Source organism: Stigmatopora nigra, chromosome 21 (genome assembly GCF_051989575.1).
Source record: "Stigmatopora nigra isolate UIUO_SnigA chromosome 21, RoL_Snig_1.1, whole genome shotgun sequence".
NCBI lineage: Eukaryota > Metazoa > Chordata > Actinopteri > Syngnathiformes > Syngnathidae > Stigmatopora > Stigmatopora nigra.
This window is the reverse complement of record NC_135528.1, coordinates 1,683,721-1,705,611: the sequence shown is the minus strand read 5'-3', so window position 1 is coordinate 1,705,611 and position 21,891 is coordinate 1,683,721. Positions and strand designations below refer to the sequence as shown.

Below are 21,891 nucleotides of genomic sequence, written 5' to 3'. Positions count from 1 at the left end.
ATTACAGAATAAAAATGAAGATTGAATAAATTCCTAAAATCAGGATTTTTACAGTTAGTTTTTTTAAATAAAAAAATAAAAACAGTTACATTTACTTTTCCTAATATTTACTATTTAAGTGTCTCAAAAAGAAGATTTAGACAATTCTCAGGTCAATGTCACAAAAATCATTGATGTTGTAATCAATTAATTTTCTAATTAATTCACCAAAATATGCGACACCCCTAGTTTGATGTCATTTATCGTCCCTGTCAGTCAAAATTGTTTGGAAGTTAGATGCCGTGAATGACAGCAAATTATTTAAATATTTATATGGGTTTCCGATGGAAACCACGCGTCTATGAGTCGCACAAGCTTGATTCATAATGTTCCTTCCTAGATTTTGATCGCATAAAATCCCTGTCAAATGCTCCTTGGGATTTGAAAAAATACATAGTTCTGTCTGCCTGAACAATCACAGTACAGAGAAAACAAGTCAAGACTGATGGGATGCATTATAATGAAGCTAAATGCAGTGTCGTTGGTGGTACTTCTTAAAAGCCTTAACAATTGTGTCCTTGCCCACTGTTTGCTTTTACGTCAATTACCTCACATTCTGTTTGTGCTTCACCACTTAAGGCAGTGTCACAAGACATGATTGCAATTGTGGAAATACAGTTGGTTGCCATAGTTACGACACTTGTCAAGTCCATTGCCCATATAAAGATAACATTAACTACTGTCTGGGTGTTATTGAACATTAGATGTATGTATCATTTTAGTCTCTGGATCTGCTAAATGCTGGACATTTAGATACAAAATAAGTAAAATCAGTAAGCTGTGAAACATGACATTATAATTTATAGGTACTTAAATATACATAAAGCAATTTAGAGATATTGGATTTTTTTGTGGCAGATTTAATTAGCTGATGTTTGCTTTTCATCAATACGTTAGTATTGGAATAGGTCTGTTGCCAAATAGACTTTCAGTGATGACAGAACATATATTTCAAAATCACTGTGGATCTGAACTCTATGCACTGACGACAACCCATGATAAATGCTGTAGATATGTTAATATATAGGGACACATATTTTGTAAACTGTGGACTGGTGAGTTAGTAATTGTTTATACTTTCATAGTAATTATAATTCCGATGAGTTATTTGCGTGCTTATATGACAAAAATTTAACAATCTTTTTTTATAAAGTGCCTTTCATTGGTAACATGAATCTCAGAATGCTTTAAATAATAACGTAAAATCAAAAATACAAGGTTTGTGTAAAAAAATGATTGAAAAGAAATGGAAATGACAAATGCTGAATGCTTACCTTATTAGTAGATCATCATTATTTGTCATATGAGGAGTATTAATCTTTAATGACTTAATTTGATTGTACATAAAAAAGAGAAACAAAATGTGAGATTCCTTTTTTAAGTTAAAAATAGAAATGTGATTAATCCAGTATAAATGTTTTATTCCAGTAACATAGCTAATATATATTACTATGAAGACCCGAATAATCATATGCCTACGATTATTTTTTCAACTCAAATTTTTGCATGCCTACAATTCTTATTCGGGTGCCTACGATTATTAAGTTTTGCCTCAATTAAGTCCTTGCAGCAGCAACATTGTTCTATGTCATTAACTTTCTACGTGTAAAGCACACGTTCTGTTTTTACTAACGTACTAGTACTAGTAAGAACGTGCAATTGCCACTGGTAGAGTTGCAATAAACATAATTACAATGTATTGGTAGGCCTAATATATACGAGAGTTACGTTATACGCAATTCATTGCAGCAATTATTTGCAACTGTAATACAACTTTGCAACACGATTATCCGTTGTCTTGCAGTATGTAATCGATCATCATGACTTAATTGTGGAATTTAAACATATTATTTTGTTTCATGCTACTAGTAAACTGTTGATTAATATAATAATGATTGTCCTTGTTATGATTTTAAAATAAATATTCCATCATAGCTTTAATTCTATGCATCGAATCTGTTTAGACCCTAATTATCTTGTGCCTACTAATATTCCTTATTTCTGGAATTTTCCACTGCCTACTGTTATTCAGGTGCCTACTATTATTCGGGTCTTCATAGTAGGGGTATAACAAAAACAAGTCGAACAGTTTCATTTGAAAAGTTTGGATTTATAAGAAGCCAGTGTATGGGTCTATGAACTGGTCTAACGATACAGTAGTTTGAACTGGATGAAAATGTTATTACGGTTTTATGTTACCAACATTTTCTTTGACAGGAAACTGCGCTCTTAAAACTCATGTGAGATTTGTTGCAGTTGCATCAGACAGTGATTTGAGTTTGAGAAGAAAGTCTTGCGAGGTAGCCCTCCGGAATGTATTTCAAGATGACTAGACTGTGTGTGAAGTTGAATAAGATGGGAGGCTCATACAAGATTTACAACACTCTGGCAATTTTAAAATCCAATGTATGGAATGAATTCCGATTTTATATGAATAATAAAATAAAGGAGAAAAGAAATGTCGTATGGAAAGACTGTATAAATCTGAGCAAAAGAACACCACATCTTCACACTTGCTTTGTGGGAAAGCATTTGATTCAGTGGTTGGCGGACACAGGACAAAAAAAGACAAAAGATGCAAACATATATTGGTACCACTACTTACAAATGCCTCTACATACGAAATATTCAAGTTATGAAATGCCTCAATGTAAAAATTTGTCTGTGGATATGAAAGATAGAGATAGAGAGAAGATAAAGAGGAGATTATATAGAATAAAAAATGGCAAGGGGATAAACTGAAAGTTTACCACCACTATGCGGTTAAGTGATGTTGCAAAGGAATATTGAGAAATCATTTTAATGGAATAATAAATAATGTATTTGATTTTTAACACGTAATTCATAGAAAATTTGTATACTTTTGCTATTCTTAAAGCGTTTTGGGATTAGTATTGGTGACGTAGAAAAGGGTCGGGACGCTTTTTGACAGAAAGAACTCTAAACAATTCACATTTTTAAATGCAATTCTTGGAGAGCCATATTCAGAATTCAAAAAGCAAAATTAAATGTGCAGATTTTTTTTCATTTCAACACTTTAAAATACAAATATATCTAAATTATTTTAATAACATTGATACACTGCTGCTAATCAATGAGTAGCCAATCACAGGGCAAAATGAGATGAACAACCATTCAGATTTACACTCATACCTGAGGGCCATTTTAAGTGTTTTACCGGCCTACTCTGCATGTTTTGGGAATGTGGGAGGACAATGGACTACCTAGAGAAAACCCACACAAGCCTGGGGAGAACACGCCAACTTCATACAGTGAGGACCAAGCTGGGATTGAATCCTTGACCCCAAAAACTGTGAGGCCGACATGCTGCCATATTTTTTTTTGTTATTCCCCTTAAAACAATGCACCAGAGAACGCGCATTTTTTTCAGCAATTCTGAGACATCACAACTAGAATTGATTGTCAGGTCTGGCCTTCTAGTGCTGTGCTAAACTAGTACATGTTCACAGAATAAAATTACAGTCACATGACAACAAGAGAATAGAAAGCCTATGGATAGCATGCTAGCAGACTGCAAACATCTGCTGCTCATTTTAGGAGTGACATCTTTAATATGGAGATTTTTTTTAATTGGGTGAAGGCAGATGATGAAGAATACCGTATTTTCTCACGTATCAGCCGCCTTCGTGTATAAGCTGTACCCTTAAAATTGCCTTAAAATCGTTGAATTGTACAATTTCTCGCGTATAAGACGCCCCCTGATTAACATTTTTTTCTCCTCCATATTCATGGTTTTAAATAGGGAGTACAAATCTGTTCTTTGAAGGGAAAATCATAAGAAAAATGTTTTTTCTGAGATATTGTATCTATCGAAAAGATCATCTGCTGCGTTACACATTCCTAAAGGGTGTTGCCTGCATGTAGACAAATTAAAAAAGGAAGTCATGTGAGCAGTACAACCAGGAAGTATGTCCATAGTGGTCTAGTTTGTCATCCTTAAGTAAGATGGTGGTGCCCTAAGCGAGCAAGGGCAAGCACAAGTGAGTTTTTTTTCACGTTTATGCAAGATACGTTTCTTCATTCATCGACATCAAAATAAATGTTAAGCGTCTTATCTGTTGCTTTTTTCTGTTTTGAAATAAATGACCGTATTGTCTTACATTATGGCGTTTTGTGCTTATCACCTTTCAGTTTCGTACATGTCAAGTCTAAATTAAGCACAAGCCGTACCCTCGATTCAGTCATCAATTTTTTGAGCGACAAATACGGCATAAATGCGAGAAAATATGGTAATTTAAATCTCATTAAAGTCACTTTCATAGCACCTTCAACTCATTCGTTGAATGACTTAACATCAAACTCTGTTATGAAAAATAAGCAGTTTCGGGACATGATAAAAAAAAAAAACATTAAATATTCATGTTTCAAATAATTCAAAATATTCTGTCTACATAATCTTGTCTAGCGTTCTTGTCAAACTGCATTATTTCAGTCCAGCATGCAATCCACTGCAACGATATCACGCACTAAGTAAATATTAGCCTTTACCTCGTGTAAATCTCACTATTAAGCATCTTTTTTTGTAAATATTTTGCAATTTTTAAACTTTAGAGTCACTGACGGTGTAGTGGTTCAGTTGCCTGACTTCGCCCACTCAGTGCCGGTGAGATTGTGGGTGTAAATGGTTTTCTGTCTTGGTGTGTGACTGGGGTGTACTGGCTTTTACCCAAATTCTGATGGGATAGGGTCCAGCGCCCTCGGCAAATGTTGTTGAAAATGGATGTAAGAATGTATTTTACTACTTTGCACTTTGACTATTTGCACTATAGAAAACACTTCAATTTGTAAATTGTCACATTGTACAATTGTAGAATAACAATAAAGGTATTTATTCATCAAGCCCTCTTAAAATGATTCCAATATTAAATAGAAATCATGATTTACTTGCATATTAATGCGGTTGAACTGAACTGATATGAAATATTCCCCCTTTTTAAAATGAAATCACCCTTGAATAATGTTGCACCTACATATAAAAAAGTGTACACTTTAGTGAACACTAATATATCCATTCACTAGTTATGAAATAAAAGATAAAGTACATACATTATCAACTACAAAAATGTATTGAAATTGACTCAATACTAGATGAGAACTGGCCCTTGTTCCATTTGCTATTCTCATGACTAACATGAATCATTACAAACAATAAGCATCAAGCAAAAATGATAGTGAAAAGAGATCAGATTAGTGCAACGACACGATAATTTATCTCCGTTGTTATGTTTGAACGAACAGTGGTGGTGGCCAACAAAGACAAACAGTGAGAGGGCCGCGATGGCAAAGATAAGAGCAGCAGAGCAGATGGCCCTGGTAGATAGAAAACCAAATATACAAGAGGGACAACAGTGAGAAGTGGAGGCCATCAAGACTGAGGCACTCCAGATCGGCACGGCAACCGGCCCCCGGGCTCGGATGACAGCCACATTCGCATTGGCCATCTCCATGACAACACCTGCGCTGAAGCCCGGCAGTGCATCAGGTAAACAGCACGCAGAGCAGATGAAAGACAAATGAAAGGGGACAAAAGGTGTTTATGGGTCAGGAGATGGAGGGAGTGGATATGTGTGGAGGGATTGGAGGATGGCACGTGAAAAAAAATAGGTAAGGGGAGAGGGGTAGAGATTTGTGCCTGTTGAATGTCGAATCTCCTCATGAGCCTTCATCACTGACACATTTTGCAACCTTTGTCCCTCCTCTTCCTCCTGTTGCTACCTCTCCTCCCTTCATACAGCTTGTTTACAAAAACTGTGAGAGGACATCATGCAGGTAAAGAATGTCTCATCGACAACAAACTAAACACATGTTATATACGCATTCAACACAGGACTACACGTACGTTTGGCATCCTCGCGTCAGTTAGCACTGTCACCTTTAAGCACTGTGATGCCACACAGGATTTTGTAGGGATGATTGCATATTGTATTTATAGATGATTCAAACAAGCCCCCACCACCATTACTGACTGTGATGTAAACACGTGAGGGAGTGATGCTTGCTTCTAAATCTAATACATTTTCATACAGTCGAAATGTTTGTTTATATTATAAATGGTGACATTTTTTTGTTCTGATGTTGCATCTTTCTCACCTTTGTTCTCTTCAATTTTGCCTGTGAATGGATAATATATCAGTGGACCTCTTTTGCTCCTTCAAGAACATTTACAGCGCGGAGGCAGACTTGGAGGTGGGTTGGGGGAGTGATTAGAGGGTGGGGCTGTGGGGCACAAAGACAATTTTCCTTCCTCACCCTCCCTCTCCTTCACTCCATCACATAGCAGCGCTGGCCATTGCATCGTGCTGGGTCGCTTAGCAACCTGGCATCCCTTGTCCCAGCTGTCTCCAGGCAACGAGACCTGCGACCATAATCAACCTGCCACCTCCTCCTTCTTCCCTACTTGCTTTCTCTCCTGTTTCAACTGCTTTTTAGTCACCATTCTTGTAGACAAACTCCAGACATAGGTGGCAAATGATATATATCTACATGTAAAAATGAAAATAAAAGATAATGAATACATGGGGATTGTTGGACTAAAACAAGAGATGGCGGCCTGCTCTTTTTGTTCTGTACAAGCACTGTTACTCAAATCAGACTCCAGATATGAACCAGACTGACAGCTCGTCAATATGCAATTCAATAATATTCAATCACTTGATTCAGACTGGAGTGTAAAAGCTGCTGCACTATTGTGTCCCTTGCACATTACAACTGCCTGTACAAAACAAATCAGAACCGAAGCCCTGTGGTATTGAAGTTATACCAGTAGCGAAGAAAAGACTTAATTGGGTGCAAAATTAATCTAATGTAGAAGCTGACTCTGATTTTTAAATATAATCAGCACCTAATATAGAACACATCAATGTCCATCGACAAAAATAAAATATTTGTTCATTAGGTTGTATTTCAGTTTAAAAGGGCACAGAGCTACGTCATATGTACCGTATTTTCCGGACTATAAGTCGCATTTTTTTTCCCTAGTTTGGCTGGGCCTGCAACTAATACTCAAGTGCGACTTGTTTTTTTTTCTATGACTACTGATAGTCTGTTCTGTTTTTTTTTTATAGTCATCTGAAAAACTGTTATGTTAACAGATGTCTAGTTAGCCTGTTGCTCTTCATTTCACTGTTGTAACTTTAATTGTTACTTTAATGTTTGTTCTTGGTTTCTGATCAAATAAAAAAATGACCTCCCAAAAGTTTGACTCGTATGTCAGTTCAACTTTGATATTATTTTTCCCCACCCTTGATTTTATATTCTTAGGCCCTTCCAACTTATACTTAAGTGCGACTTATAGTTCGAAAAATATGGCAAATATAAATACCTACTTCTATAGAAAATACAACCTCTGAAATATAACAACTGTTACCCCTATACTTTTAATTTTATGGGAAAAGTCATTTTCTTGATAGAAAAACAATCATCAAATGTATGTGAATGTATATTTTTTTATATTTAAACTCTGACAACATGACAAAACATCTGATTTAAAAAAGAACAGTGTTGTTCGAAAAGACTAATAAACTGCGGACAGCCACGTACTACCCAGGTAGAGAGACAAACTGATTTTGAAGATTGATTTTGAAAGATCATACAATAAATGAGAGCATATTTTACTTGAAAAATTAGGTTAGATAGAAAATACTCAGAAGAGGTTTGTGCACTTACTTTAATTTACTATGAATTGATTTAAATCATTTAGTATAGTTGAGCCAATTGAGGAAGTAAACCATTTCTTTTTCATTATCATGATTTTTTTATACTAAAATCAGCCTCAGTCTAATCTGTTTTTGTATTAAAAAAAAAAACTTTTTTTCATTTATTGCAGCGCAACTGCACATCATTGTGAAATATAGTTATAGATTATTTTATTAAACCAATGCCAAGTCATTTTAAAAAGTAACATTTTAAATTACTAACGAGTTAATTTTGCATACTGTACAGTGCTTGCAACAATAAATAAAGCCCACATCAGCCTTCCACATTAATCAGCATAGTGATCAAACCAATATAGCAGATGGCGCAGAATCTTAATGTTTGGAGAACAACCTAGCTATAAATATAATTATTTTTCAAACCAAACAATTCCAATATCGACTTATTATTTAACCTTGACAGAAAACTTTGTGCGATATTCTCCTTGTGTATTTTGAAGTTGTTTTTGATGGTGTGCCGTTTTAATATTTTACACTCATGTATGCCATACCACACTTTCATCCTAAAATACTTTATTTATACCATCAACATCTAAAAGAGAAGAAGAACAAGAAAAAGAATAGAATTCTGGTCTCATATTGATAAATTATAGCCCTCTAATAAGTAGATCACTGTAATCTCGTAAACAAACCGCAGTGAAAAATAAAAACTATCATCTCTTCAGACTGTTAAATATTCATGTCAGCTGCTGTTTGACTCGACTCAGCGGAGCAGAGAGAGAAAAGGATGGATTGTTGGACAGATTTCCCTCACAGAAGTACAGCATGTGAGTACAGATAACTTAACTCATTTTCAATCGGACTTCTTGTATGCCATGATAACTCTACTGTTTTACGCTTAGACCCTTTAGATTACCACCTTAATGCCAAAGTTCTTTTAGCCAACAAAAAAAAAACCTTCCACCTTTGTGTGAATCCCTGGTTTGCGCACACAAGCAAACAACCCCCCACCCAAAAAAACACTATTTCTCAGTAACAGATGTCTGTATTTAAGCTGATAAACACACTGCCTCAATGCACCTACAACCCCCTCTCCATCACCCGTATTGCAACCCACTGTTCATGTTGTCAAATGTTTCATCATTTCATTCACGTAGCCCACCCCCCTTTGTGTGCCCAATTTCACTTGAATTCACAGCAGTGTACAGCCTTGACAAATCCAATCGGCATTCATATTTGCAGTCACTGTGGAGTGACAAGTGACCTTTTTTGTTGTCGCAGTCATGCCTTGTCTTTCTAACTCTATATTCAACTAAATACCATACAAAGATACTGTACATAATATGGTGCTCAACTCTATTTTGTTGACCTTTGCTTCATATGTGAACACTAATTTTGAGTACAGAGGTACCTCAACATACGAGTGCCCCGACATACAAACAATTTGAGATACGAGTAAAATTTGGGGTAAATATTTATCTTGAGATACGAGACAAATTTTGATGAACGAGAATACAGTGGACGTGAGAGGCTGCTCATATTTTACTTTTGTCAAGGGAATCTTTCCCCATGTGACTTTTAATGGATTGAAAATTTCAGATATTTCCGAAGAAATAATTTAAAATTGTGATCACATATACTGTGTATCTTATATAGATTTAGCAGGAAAATAACGGCACTCAAATGTAAAATGGCATCTCGTAAACAGTATGCTCCACCAATAAGTAAGGGTGTAAAAATAATATACCGATCTTGATCAACACGTCATCGTTAAGCAGGTCTCAAATCAATTTAATCAACATACAAAACATCATTATTATCAATTTTTAGACATTTTTTGTTTGAAAAAAGTTTTCTTTCAGTGACAAACCAGCAAAATTAGTCAGTATAAATGTGTTATGTTACAAGCGCGTTGCCCTGCAAAAAGTCCCCCCTCTCTCTTTGTCCCTCTCTCTTTCCCCTCCGCAGAATCTGTCCAATTTTAGTACTTTTAAACATATTTTAGTACTATTAAACATATTTTAGTACTATTAAACATATTTTAGTACTATTAAACATATTTTAGGACTATTAAACATATTTTAGGACTATTAAACATATTTTAGGACTAGTAAACCACTAGATATTTGTTACTTTGTTAATAGATGGCAAATTAGAACAATCCAATCCAATATCCTATTTTTGGTGTTTTTTTTGAGAGGGCTGGAACATGGAAATTAATTTGTTCTTAGTTCATTTCTATGAGACACGTTCATTTGAGTTACGAGTAAATCGACATACGAGGTCAGTCCTGGAACGAATTGAGCTTTTATCTCGAGGTACCACTGTAGTTACGTCTGTCTATTCGACGATATTTGAAGCCCCGCTCTTCATATTTTCAATATTCAAAAAATAAAATCCTAAAACATGCCATTTCTAAGTAAATTTACTTCTCTTAAGACAAAGACAATGATTGAAAATATGACCAAAATCTGCAGTATTCCCTAAAAGGACATTTCCCTAATTCCACGCCTATTGACTAAATTGATACTCAGATAAATCTTTATTGTCTTTAAAAACTGTAATTTTGTTGTTTTAATTTTTCATTTCCCTCTTGTAACTGTAAGAACATTTGCTCAAATAAACAAGATTTTCAAATTTGTATTAGTATTCGAGGAACATGCCCCACAATACGAATGCAACCCAATTGCAAAATGACCTTAAATTCTGGAATAACCCTCACGGACACGTGACAAATAAAGGAAGTGACACCAAATACTAAGTGCACAAATGACCATTTCCTTTCTCGTATATGTGTATGTATATGTGTATATATATGTGTATATGTGTATATATATGTGTATATATATATGTGTATATGTGTATATATATGTGTATATGTATATATATATATATATATATATATATATATATATATATATATATATATATATATATATATATATATATATATATATATATATATATATATATATATATATATATATATATATATATATATATATATATATATATATATATATATATACATATATATATACACATATACACATATATATACACATCTACATATATATATATATATATATATATATATACATATATATATACACATATATATACACATCTACATATATATATATATATATATATATATATATATATATATATATATATATATATATATATATATATATATATATATATATATATATATATATATATATATATATATATATATATATATATATATATATATATATATATACACATCTACACATATATATATATATGTGTAGATGTGTATATATATATATATATATATATATATATATATATATATATATATATATATATATATATATATATATATATATATATATATATATATATATATATATATATATATATATATATATATATATATATATATACATATATAAAGCTGTGCTATAATTGGCCTTTTATTTTAGACTATTGATAAACGCCCCTTTGCGCTGTCTGGATGCTTATGGCTGACTACATATCACAATTAGTCACGCATTCCGGTCCGAGGCAGCTCTTTCCTCTCATATGGACATCTCAAATACACTCAAGCAGGAAGGAAAGCACAAAGGAAAAGCATCCAATATTAATACAACCGCCATCCATCCTTAACTGTGAATGAGTGTGCTCTTTACTTGGAAGGCACACACACACTATACACAAAAGCAAAGCGACACAGACACAAAAGCAATATACTTCCCTCATTAAACTGTGTTAGAGTGAACACCTGCCCAACACCCTTCCCCCTCTCACACATACAAACAAACACAGTCACTTGTCACATGTTGAAATAGCGATTGCCTTTAAACCAAAGTGTGGATCATTGTAGCAAATATTAATTCAGCTAAGTGACTTTTGATGAAGGGTAATATGTGGCGTTTCTAATGGGGCAGAGATGAAGCAATATGTGAAGTCAAGCAACTCGCTCGCGTATGGTGGCAAATGGCTTTACTGTTCAATAATGGCTTCATCTAATGTAGGATAAACATATATTTGCACACCGACAAGCCACAAAACAAGTGGCTAAGAATCAAAGGACACAAAAAAGGCCCCTCCCCCCGATAGCACTTATTCATCCTTATTCGGCTTTCTCATCTCAATTTTAGATTCGTAAACTTGCACCTGAAGTCAAACACAAAGCCAAGTACTTTGTTTGTCATCTGTCTGTTTCCATTTTGTCTTCATGTGGGGGTTTAGTAACTGGGTCAGTGGTAAGGGAATTAATATTGGCTTTTAAGCAGTGTAAAGACTAATTATAGGAGCATAGTTCATTTTGCTCTACAGCTCCCCCTGCAGTTGTAAAGTGTGATTTACTATTGACAAAAGATACAATTACATGTCAAGCGAGGTAATCGACACAAAAACGCCAGGAAGCAGTAGTTATTTTGCAGGATTGACAGATACACAAACATACTGCACTTTTCGACTTTTCGAATGTATTTGTTATGTTTCTGTTTGCGTTGGTACAAACATCGTTCAGCCATTAGACAAAACGGTCTGGGTGGGATAACACGATAAAACACGGAAGTAGAAATTCATTCCAGAGTTCCAGTGTGCTACACTTGTGATCATATGACTTTTTCCTTCATTCTAGTGCAAAAAATCTTAATAAACAGGCATTTGATGTATTTTACTGCAAAGTTTTTATGTTGGCATTTGCCCAAATGTCAAACACACATTCCTCATTGCTGAATCCCGAATCATGATAGCTACGTACTGCTAACCAAACAACATTTTTCGTAATGGCTGTGGCTACGTAATTTCGTTATATGCAAAAAGTTGGGTATTTCAGACCTGGTCCAAACTCACTTTGCTTGGAATCGAACTGATACCATTTCATCACTAAGTGCACGGACCGGCTGTTAATCCGCACCAGTTTGCCGATTTATATACACCCCAGCACAAAAGGTGCACACCATGAACTTTATGAGTTTTAGTCTAAATTAAGTAGGATGCAACCAGAATCTAGTCTGCTGGTTGGTAGCTGTGCAAATCACCAATCGCTATACATATTGTACATTCGACTATATTGGATATTGATTTATTCCTTTTTGAAACCGCTTATGATCACAAGGATTATGGGGGCTGCTGGAGCCTATCCCAGCGAACTACGGGCACCAGGACACCCTGAATTGGTCTGCCATGATAAAGGGACTGCAATCAATTTATTACTATTAAGATTATACGTGAATTAAAAACGATCAGTTAAATTTAGCCTGAAACAATCAAAGTCATAAAGCAATTTGTTGTTTTTGACAATTAATTTTGTTGAATCAAATTTAAACACCAATTAACAAACCTCAAATCTTGCATAGCGCTCAAAGAATAATGTATTTATTTCTACAAAAAATCTAAATCTCAACGAACAACATATTTCAATGTCTACATCTATCACATGTTTTTATGGTAATGACCTGAATGATATCTAATTTTTACCGCAACATTGCGATGTGCGCATGCGCAATACTCACATCGCAGGACGTGTAAAACATTTATTTAATCAACTTTTTTTTTTTTAAACCCACACCTGGGTCTTTTAATGAGTGCATCAGGCTCTTTGCCAACAACATCTCATATGTGGAGCCAACAGCTTCGCCTAACATAAATAAGCTGTGACAGCTGCTTGTTTAGTGATACATTGATTTCAGACACTTCAAATGTGTACAACAATTATATGTTTTAATTCGGCACTCTTTGGAGATGATGGGGTGGGAGCTGTCTCATCTTCCCCCACTCCCAACTTAGTAGCCAAGCTATCCTCCGACCCCCATCTCCCCACATGACATCAAATCGGTCGGTGCCAGTTAATTTGTGTATTTTAAGAACAAAAGTCTCTCTCTTGCACTGGTGGGTGAATGCACACACATCCATATAAAATGCAACACTACAGTCTTTTTACTGGAAATTTTCTTTAGTAGCTTATGTGCTGAAAAGTGTGAGCACTCCTCAATATACAGTGGTACCTCGACATATGAGTGCCCCGAGCAATTTGAGATATGGGTAAAATTTAAGGCAAATATTTAGCTTGAGATACGAGACAATTTTTGATATATGAACTTACAGAGGACGTGAGGGACTGATTGCTCACGAGAACATCATGGACACTGTCTTTCTGGTCGCAACTTCTTCGCGCAATGTCTCTGAGCCTGGCCTGTGACGTCCTCCCTCGTGTAATGTCTCCTCTACGAGCACTGGGTAGAGCGTTTCATTTTTTTGGGTGTTTTTTTTTTCTTCCCGTTAGTCAGAGCGAATGGCGGAGCGATCGCAAATACGAGGAGTATATACTACTTCTTGTTGGCAAGTGGCCATGTTTTATCTTTTTGTGAGGACATTTTTGTGCATCATTTTGGGAATATTTTGAAGGGAATACAAAAGCAAACAACCCTCAATAGGTTGCATCTGAAAGTCAGGGTGAAGGCGGGGCAAATAGAGCTAACCCAGGAGAAGAAAGGTAGAAAAATTAAAACAAAATTAGAATTAAGTTTAGTGTAAGGTTAGATTAAACTTATTTTTGAGTGTCTTCATCATAATCCAAGTTCATTAAAATTTGTTATGTTATGAGCGTGTTGCCGTGCAAAAAGAATTATTGTGTTTTTAGTTCATTTCTATGGCATACGTTTATTTGAGTTACAAGTAAATCGACATACGAGCTCAGTCCCAGAATGGCTTAAGCTTGTATCTCAAGGTACCACTGTACAGAACTGTGCTGTGCCTGTGGCCCGGATAAAAGGTAGATTGCTTGGATCCTGAAAAAGAAAATCTTGAAAAAAAAATTTGAGCATCTATTAATTTAACGGGTTTTTTGTTTTGTTTCAGAACTTGTTCCCTTAAAATTTTAATGTTAGTGAAAATTTTAAAATAAATAACATAAACTTGAACATTATGGGCTAATTAGCAACGAATAGATAAATGTTTTTCACTTTTGTCAGAGGAGTCTTTCCCCATGTTACTTTTAATGGATTGAAAAATTCAGATATTTCCAAAGAAATAATTTAAAATTGTGATCACATATACTGTGTATCTTATATAGATTGAGCAGGAAAATAATGGCACACATATGTGAAAAAGCATCTTGTAAACACTATGATCCACCAATAAGTAAGGTTATAAAATTACTAAATCGATCTGGATCAACACGTCATCGATAAGCAGATGTCAAATCAATTTAATCCAAATGCAAAGCATCATTATTATCATTTTTTAAGACATTTTTTGTTAAAAAAAAAGTTTTCTGTCTGAAATCTTTCAGTGGCACACCCGCAAAACTAGTCAGTATAATTTTTGCTTAAAGTGATATTGAACTACCAGTCTTGAGGTTCGTCTTCCTTTTGCCCAAAGGCCAGCAACCCCTGCAACCTTTTTGATGATGAGTGGTATGGAAGATGAATGAATGAATGTGTACATAATATCATATAATAATCAAAATGCTTACATTTACCTTGGCAGGCTTTGTAACATCAGCAGGTACGGTGTTCTCTCCACAGAATCAATAATATATCGTATCATCATGAAATTGGTGATTTACACCACAAGTAATAACATAAAAATTGGTTTATTATTTATAGCATCGTGTTTTACGACCTAATGTGCTACTAAAATTTGGTTAATGTGAAAATGATGGCATGTTATTGTATATTTAAATGAGTTTAATAGCGAGGGACAGACCTCTCAGCAGCAATATTTTCTCATTCAACATCCAGGTTGGTGATTCAAACCACTGTTATCTTTGCATTCGTGTTTTTTTTTTTTGCTTTTGTACACATATGACCATGAGATGCCTGAGTCCATTATTCTTATGCAGTGTATGTGAAATTAGATTACATCTACACCATGGCTTAGACCAGGGGTGGTGAGGTCGTGCTTGTGTGACGCTAATAGGATGGTTTTTGTCTTTTTTTTTTTTTTTAGACAAAGGGGAGTGGGTTAGTGGACGTAGAAGCTTGTTCCACTTGTTTTAGGGGGAACAAATTGTGGGCTGGTAAAATAAAAGGATAGATGAGTAGGGAAAGGAGCGGCAGGCTATTAGCCCTGGGACCTGCTGATCCTCCACGAAAGGTCAGGAAGGTCACACTACTGTCACGCTAACAATGGGATTAGTTTTGTCACAATTGTCCTGGCAGCCTTTACTGTCAAACCGTCCCTTAACATCAATAGACTGGCTTTATACCAACACCCTCTTAGTGATAGGTTGATTTATATATAGTGGTACCTCGACATACGAGTGCCCCGACATACGAGCAATTTGAGATACGAGTAAAATTTTGAGCAAATATTTATCTTGAGATGCAAGACAAATTTTGATATACGAACATACAGCGGAGGCGAGAGGCTGATCATATGAACGTGTAATGTTTCGACGAGCACTGGGCGGAGCGTTGCATTTTTTTCAGTGTTTTGGGCGAATTAGAACAGATACAAATGTTTTTTTCTAGCCAATATCCTGTTTTTTTGTGTGTTTTTTTCAGAGGGTTGAAACAAATTAATTTGTTTTTAGTTCATTTCTATGGGAAACGTTCGTTTGAGTTACGTGAAAATCGACATACAAGCTCAGTCCCGGAACGCATTAAGCTCGTATCGTGAGGTACCCCTGTACAATTATCAAGGCAAGAATATACAGTTTCTAGGCTAAAATGGCTTTGTATGGATCAACCAATTTTTGTACAAGTTAAATGCCTGGTGCCTTTAGTTAGCTTGAATAGGATCCAGTATGCCCCGCGACCCTTGTGAGGATAAGCAGTTTGGAAAATGAATGAATGAATAGCATGAACTGTTCAATTAACACATTGTTAAAAATGTAAAGTGTTGAAATATAGATTAAATGTTGATGACTCCTAAAATATTTTAAGATTTGGAAACAAAACAATAAAACACATTACCTTACTTACAAAGTAAGATTGAGCATTTTTGCAGTGCTACTTTTATCTGCTGCCAATATTTCACACACATGCAAAAAATTTAACGGAAATCTGTTGTTGATATTTTATGGGCTTATGTGGAGTATAAATCCAACAAAAAGTTAAACAAGTGGTGATAAAAATGACTCTTGGAACAGAATTACTCAATCAGACATTGATCATCTTGAGGTTTGCATCTTCTGGACTTTGAGAGATTTTTTTTCCCGTTGCTTTTTTCCCCCTGAATCTGAATTCCCCTACTCTATTTACTTTAATATACAGTAATACATTGACATACGAGTGCTCCAACATAGAAGAAATTTGAGATAAGAGGAAATTTCCGAGCTAAATTTTGCCTTGAGATATGAGACAAATTTGAGATACAAACATACGAGATTGTTCCTGCTGCGGACCGAGTATGCGAGAGGCTGCTTTTGAGCATCGCCCTGTCTTTGTCGCCGCATCTCCCTAGTATAAAGATATCTACAAGCAGCGGGCCATACTGGTTGCATTTTTTTTACTGGAAAGAGCCGATAATCTGCAAAAAAACACCGGAATCTACATGGACTTGAATGCAAAACAAGCATCTGAAAAAGACACCAGCTGAACCCTTAAAAGCGAGTACGGCTGCTTCGATAATTTAAAAAAACAAACTGGGATTCAGAGGCTTGAAGAAGCAGCAAGCTCAGACTCGAAAGACATTAACATGTTTGCCTTGGTTATCGCACAAGAAGGTTTAAGTTAAGTGTAAGGTAAATTTAATTCATTAAGTGTGTGTGATAAGTAATCTAAGTTAATTTAAGTTAAATTCAAAGTTTATTATGTTACGCGTTGGCGTCCAACAGTCAAATTTGTATTTAGTTATTTTCTATAGAACAAAAATTGATTAGAAAAACAAGTAAATTGACATACAAGCTCGGTCCCGGAACGCATTAAGCTCGTATCTCAATGTATTACTGTATAATGATAACTTTTGACCATTTCATTTTTTTCCTGGTGTGACTTCTGTTTATATGTTTATTTTAAATGACTCTAACTAAATAGTAGAGGTCTCCGGGCGAACATTGACACTCGGAGGTGGCAGTGAAGAGTGTCGATTCCCACCAAAATAACAAAAAAGGAAATGGTTGGGAGGGTATAAAGTCTTGTTAGTAAAAGAGGAAGCGATGGCAAGTTGGGCGCACACTCAGCCTCAGTCATCCTTTGCCTTGTCGCCTCATCTCTCACATAGTGGCTTATTATAGAGACGTGGCTGTCATGTCATATTTAGCTCTTGAGATGTTGGCACACCTGCTGCCTGGCTATGCTAATATCACTACTTTGATTCAAATTTGGAAGAAGGTGCTGTGTTGAAAGAGAAAGACATGAATGGGAGAGATGGTGTTGACATGTAGCACAATAAAGTGGATAGATGCGCATTACTGACATCCCATGTGAAACATAAGAGCTTCCTGTGACCTCCGATTGAAGCATATCTGCTTAAGGGGAAGTTGGGGGGTGCATGTCAAACTTAGATCGTTTCCCCCTTTGTGTCACTGTCTGAGACTTTTTTTTTTATTTGTTTTTTTCACAGCCAAGTGAGCTGGCACGGCCTTAAAAAGACACAAAAAAATGCCACTCACCCCTGGCAGCGTCTTCTGCTCATGCAATGCATTCTGGGCTTTAAGGGCCGACTCACGTGCACAGTACGTCAGGAAGGCACATCCTGGAAGTGACAAGTAGAGAAACATCCGCAAATGTTAAACTCATGTCATTTGAATGTCAAATCTATGTGTAATGTCAGCATTGGGCGTGTCGTGGTGGTCAGCTCAGCTAGCATACAAACTGGGCCAAACATCCTTCTTTAACTTATGCAGTCTTCCTGTGGCTGTACCTGTACTGTTTGTGTCGAAATAAATGAATAAAAAGGTGATTCTGGGCATCATTCTTTGTTCCAGAATGTAGTTAATGGCACAGGGCTTACAATAACAATAATGTTTGATGATCAAGCCATCATGGGACCCAAAAGACCAACTGTTTGATCGTTTGCACTTTTAACCCTTCAACTGCCTAGAGCAGTGGTGTCAAACATACGGCCCGCGGGCCGGATCCGGCCCATCTGGTGGTTTGGTACGGCGCGGGGAAGAAAGCTGCATTGTATAAAAAAAATATGAAATTTCTTTAAAATATGTAGTTTTTGTATTATCCGCTAGGGATGCAGTGTTTTAGTACGTGCAGACGACATAATTGCTGTGAAATGTATTCATTTGTTCAAATTGCTTTCCAGATGTTGAAAAAGTGTTTTTAAGTTCCACAAGGCTGGTACTAAATGTTTTTGGAACATTGTTACTATTTCTGTGATCAGTTTTATGTACAACACACTTAAATATATGTTTAACTGTGTAAAAGTGTTGTTAAAATTGCCCATACTTTATGTTATTCTCTTGTTCATAATATATTGTTCATAATGTAAAAGGAAAATTCTGTTAATAAACATTTTGATAATTGACTCATTCTTTGCACTAATTATTAGTATTAGTGACTAATACAAAGGAAAAAGAGGGCTTATTGTTAGTTCTATGTAATTTTGCAATGAGTTTACTGGTCCGGCCCGCTTGATCTCAAATTAAGCTGTATTCGGCCCGCAGACCACAGGGAGTTTGACACCCCTGGCCTAGAGCATACTTTGGCGAAGATTGAACCTCTCACATGACAGGCCTAAATAGCAAAAATTCACCAGATGCCAAAAAAAGTTTGGAAGTTAAGGTCATGCTCAATACACCCAGTAGAAACCCCAAATAATGTCCAAAGGCCGTTAGGTGCTTCCATCTCTCGCCAGCACGAAAACATAATCGCCTTCTGCAGAGCCGTTGTTCAAATGTAAACAAAAGACGAGTGGAAGACGAACATTTTACTGGACTTTTTTTGGATTTTAAACTCCAAAAACCTTTCATTTAACAAAAAAAAAAGTAGAATAAATATATGAATAATCTTAGAAAGGGGGGCCCGGCGGCTGAGTTGTTAGCGCATCAGTCTCACAGTTCTGGGGTCTTGGGTTCAAATCCAGGTCGGTCCACCTGTTTGTTAGCATGTTCTTCTCGGGCTTGCGTGGGTTTCCTCCAGGTACTCTGGTTTCCTCCCACATTCCAAAGACATGCTGGGTAGGCTGTTTGGACACTCTAAATTGCCCTCAGGTATGAGTGTGAGCGTGAATGGTTGTGCTCGTGCCCTGAAATCGGCTGGCCACCGATTCAGGGTGTCCCGCCCCTCATGCCCGAAAGTCAGCTTATAGGCTCCAGCACCCCCCTCGACCCTGAGGAGGATAAAGCGTTTCAGAAAATGAATGAATGAATACATCTTAGAAAGCTAATATTGGTATATTTGGATGAGAAATAGTCTATACACCATCAGAAAAGTCAGCTGTGATGGGCTCCAACACCCCCCGTGACCCTTGTGAGGATAGAACATTTCAGAAAATGAATGAATGAAAAAATCTCAGAAAGGAAATATTGAAATATATGGATGAGAAATTGTCTATACAAAATCTGAAAATTATGCAAAAGAAAGAAATACAACCTTAATATATTTTAAGTAAAATGCAATTTTTCAGAACCACAAACCCTCCCCCATAAATCTTTTTTAGGGTCAAGTGTAGAAACTTTTCATGGTTTGCCCTAAAACTTATGCCCAGGGTTCAGCCTGTTTAAGCCTTATATTTAAAAGATTAAACCAGGTGTGCACAAGTAAAAATATTTATATATATGTCCAATGAACTGATTTCTACAATGACTCAGGTCGCTGGATAAAATACAATACACCACATGTCCACAACGTTTACTATCTTACTGTCTTTCTCAGACCCACCAAAATTATCTGAGACGGGGGAACTTTAAACTAAATGTCAGTCCCCAAATTGTCACAAGCATCAGGCTTATCCTCCAAAATATGCACCGTGAAATTTACATAATCAAGATACACTTCTCACACTGAAGCGTGTTATAAAAATAGATCCCCAAATGTATTTCATTCATTAATTTTCAGCAACGTTTAATCCCTGTTGGCTTCTCAATGTAATATTTAATTTAAGAAAATCTAATCTAACATTTACGCACTGGATCGTTCGCCGACTCATTGTACTCGTTTTAGAAAACCAAAATGTTATGATCCCTGACAATAAAAGGTCTCCCAAGTTTGTCATTTTATCTCCACAATGTCTTCTGACTCTTATCCATGTCCAGATTAATTACCACATTTAGAAATGTGATTATTACTTGTGTTTATTAAAAAAGGGCAAAAACTGAGTATTAAAAAACGGTTTGAACCTTTATAAAACCAAGTTTGACTGACTAAAAATTCTATGCATCATCTGGGTGTTGATACTCTACCTTTTGGAGCCATTGTGTCTAGATTTCTGTAGTCCTTCATAATAGAAAACCGCTTTCATTAACCTTTTAGGGCTTCCACCAATCATGAATATGTAAATATATGTAGAGTAGGTGGCATAGGTGTTGGGGGGGCCGATACCACCTGGCCCACAAGTCTCCCAAGTGACTGATGGTTGATGTGAATTCATATTAAGCCTCTGTTTTCCACGCTGAGATTTGCATTTGAAATGACAGTGAGGCAAATTATTAACCTAACAGCTCTACTCTGTCTGTCATAGCAGGTGTATAATATGCTTTACTGTGCAGGAGGTGGAGTGGCTGTCTGGTAATCAGATTTGAGCCTGGAGACCTGTTGAGTTAAAGTGTCTTATAAGATGGCTCAAATCATGCAGTACAACTTTGATCCTGCTGCAAAGAAAAACAACTTGAATAATCGGGTCATTCCAGAGTTAGACATTTTACTAGCCAATTTCATATTTTAAATAATCCAGATGCAAAATACTCTCTTATGCATTTTCTGAGGACATTTTCTTGCTCTAAGCCCAGAATTTTTTTTTTTAACTAGCATATAAGTCTAGAGTACTTACTAAAATGTAATTTTGTTTTGTCAACCACTACACCAAATAACCAGTATTAAAAAATATTACAAACTTATTTACATTGAAATCAGCAATCATACTTAGACAAACAATAAGCTGTACTCCTAAAATAAAGCTAGCATTAGTTGCATATTTGCAACCCTGCCTACACCAACGATACCAAATATTGTTACCGCCAAACCAATTTTGAAATTAAATGTTATCATTAATATGTAAAATGAGATAATCAACCCTCTATAAGCAGCAAAAAAACTGGAAACATCAAGGCTTACTGTAT

At 35.7% G+C, this 21,891-nt stretch overlaps 1 protein-coding gene across 3 annotated transcripts in view; it reads right to left on the bottom strand.

Moving 5' to 3' along the window:
* Positions 1 to 21,891, bottom strand: part of celf3a (cugbp, Elav-like family member 3a) — a 40,885-nt gene that overhangs the window by 16,488 nt on the left and 2,506 nt on the right. For all 3 annotated transcript variants that reach the window (XR_013330276.1, XM_077743365.1, XM_077743364.1), the window contains exon 3: positions 18,274 to 18,356. Coding sequence is in view for 2 of the 3 variants with exons in the window: in XM_077743365.1 (XP_077599491.1) it covers positions 18,274 to 18,356 (83 nt within the window). In the remaining variant the exon portion in view is untranslated. The remainder of the gene's footprint in view (positions 1 to 18,273; positions 18,357 to 21,891) is intronic.